Source organism: Perkinsus marinus (genome assembly GCF_000006405.1).
Source record: "Perkinsus marinus ATCC 50983 genomic scaffold scf_1104296947788, whole genome shotgun sequence".
Lineage (NCBI taxonomy): Eukaryota > Perkinsozoa > Perkinsida > Perkinsidae > Perkinsus > Perkinsus marinus.
This window is the reverse complement of record NW_003210469.1, coordinates 1-2,078: the sequence shown is the minus strand read 5'-3', so window position 1 is coordinate 2,078 and position 2,078 is coordinate 1. Positions and strand designations below refer to the sequence as shown.

The following is a 2,078-nucleotide window of genomic DNA, read 5'->3' as shown; positions in this document are numbered from 1 at the left end:
ATCCGCTGATCAGCACGCGTTCGAACCTCGAAGCCGAGACCTAGCTCAAAGTCTTTCAAGAGAGTTCCTTTCCCAGCTAGATCAAGTTGGATGGGAGATGCTCCCTCCTCCTTAGCATAGATATGGGCCACACCGTGTGGCCCACACGAAGCAGTGCACATCAGTGATGGGCACAGGCCTTCTCGTAGTAGAGCTTAGGAGTATTGTTAACATGCAATGATCAATGATTGATCATCAACGCATTTATCTACAACAACCCCGAGCTACGACTCTACGTCTCGTGTATCCCGCGGAACGGTTAAACCCCGACGTGAGGTGTACAGAGCGTTGGGGATCATCGTAGTTTCGTGGGGCTGCAGTACTTGGACAACAAGTGATGCATGACTCACGGTGAACAGTTCACCGACGAGCCGCGGCAGCCTCCCCTCCATTGAAATATGCGAGCCGACCAAGGACTAGTCAGTACAACACCTTCCTCAGATGAAATTAACGAAAAGATAAGCTACGTTACTGATGTTGAATGAAATATTTTCGTGTTGATAGTTTTCCTAGTCCCGGGAAAACATCATTCCAGCGAAATCAAGATTCAAGAAAATAAACTCTTCAGAAAGTACATACTGTAAGATGGGCTGAGTTGTGTGTATCACAAGAGCAATGAAACGATGAAAGTGCGGATCTGCAGAGGCTGAAGCTCCAGGCTTCCCCAATCAACTGCGAGGCCGCGGTGACCTCCTCCATCATAAACGGAGCTTTGACTTTGAACCCCGTGCGCGGACCATTTCAATCGTTTCTCCTCAGCGGTCTCGATGTCCCTGCCCGCGTTGAGGGTTACCTGAGGAGCCAAGGCGTTCAGATGCGCTGATCAGCACGCGTTCGAACCTCGAAGCCGGGACCTAGTTCAAAGTCTTTCAAAAGAGTTCCTTTCCCAGCTAGATCAAGTTGGATGGGAGATCCTCCCTCCTCCTGAGCATAAGTATGGGCCACGCGAAGCAATGCACATCGGCGATCGGCACAGGCCTTGTCATAGTAGAGCTTAGGAGTATTGTTGACATGCAACAGCTCCAGCGTTAGAATATGGATCTCTTGGGGCAAATGCTTGGAAGCTGTTAGCCCCGCAAGAGAGGACCAGTTATCGGCTTTAGGCGGGTTCTTGGGATCATCATGAGTGAAGATGGGCAGAAGAGGCAGACGGACCTGACGTCAGTGCATCCGTCTGTAGATGGGCTAGAGCGGCCACCTGGTGAGCCATCTCTCGATAGTTGTCGTGGGACTCTTCTTCGGTCGTCGACGTTCTCATTGGCTCTAGCAGGAGGCGCGTCTCACCCGTTACCAATTTAGGCAGGCACAATGACTCTACACAGTCTACCTCATCCAAAGGCTCTCCTGATATAACTCGTCCTAAGCTCGCCATCCCACTCTCTCACCAACGCCTCGGCCATCGTCAACTAGCGTTCTCCTATGGATCATTATCTCGAGTTGGCCTGGTAGCAGTGAGGCTCCACCATGAGCTCGATCGGGCACAAGAGTGAGCTAGGGACACTGCTATGAGCACGTACTCGATGCTGGGTGCCTACCTGCCGAGCGTTACTCCCTTCACCGACCTGATCGGAAATCCTCAGGCCTGAGTTAATCGGGTAATAGTTCATGGCCACGGGATCGGTAACATTCAGCTGCCAATCCTTGCGGTAGTTGACCCTGAGAATTAATATAACTCCTCCAAGCACGTCAAGTACCTCACCTGCGATGTACCCAATCCCTACCGTTGCTGTCCGTGACGAAGTCTCCATCATGATTATTGATGTCCGTGTCCAGTAGCTACGTGGGAGCAACCTGGTCTACACCACAGCCCTCTGTACTTACAAGGACGGCCTCCTTCCCAACACCGTCGCCAACGTCGATCGCCACATCCCACGATATCACCACAGCAGACTCCTTCGGCGAGATGCTCAAAGATAAGCTCCCGATGAGAGCTGGCGAATCTCCCTCATCCTCTTTCTCTAATGATTGTTGAGCAATATTCACCCGCAGTGTATTCCCATCATCAGCTTGGCCCATGAGCATCTAAAAGTCGTCCAAAC

At 51.5% G+C, this 2,078-nt stretch overlaps 2 protein-coding genes across 2 annotated transcripts in view; one reads left to right on the top strand and one right to left on the bottom strand.

Moving 5' to 3' along the window:
• Positions 1–44, top strand: part of Pmar_PMAR008821 (conserved hypothetical protein) — a gene marked incomplete at both ends in the record, with an annotated part of 939 nt that extends 895 nt beyond the window's left edge. Inside the window, one exon of the mRNA XM_002779124.1 lies at positions 1–44. This exon is cut by the window's left edge and continues 4 nt beyond it. Within this exon, the coding sequence (XP_002779170.1) occupies positions 1–44 (44 nt within the window).
• Positions 45–574: 530 nt separating this feature from the next.
• Pmar_PMAR008820 (lysosomal alpha-mannosidase, putative) lies at positions 575–2,061 on the bottom strand (the record flags this gene model as incomplete). The annotated part of the gene is made up of 7 exons (XM_002779123.1): positions 575–832; positions 880–1,194; positions 1,238–1,383; positions 1,425–1,530; positions 1,575–1,695; positions 1,739–1,815; positions 1,861–2,061. The coding sequence occupies 7 exons, from the start codon at positions 2,059–2,061 to the stop codon at positions 644–646; spliced, it is 1,155 nt and encodes a 384-aa protein (XP_002779169.1). The 3' UTR covers positions 575–643.
• Between the last annotated feature and the right edge of the window lie 17 nt (positions 2,062–2,078).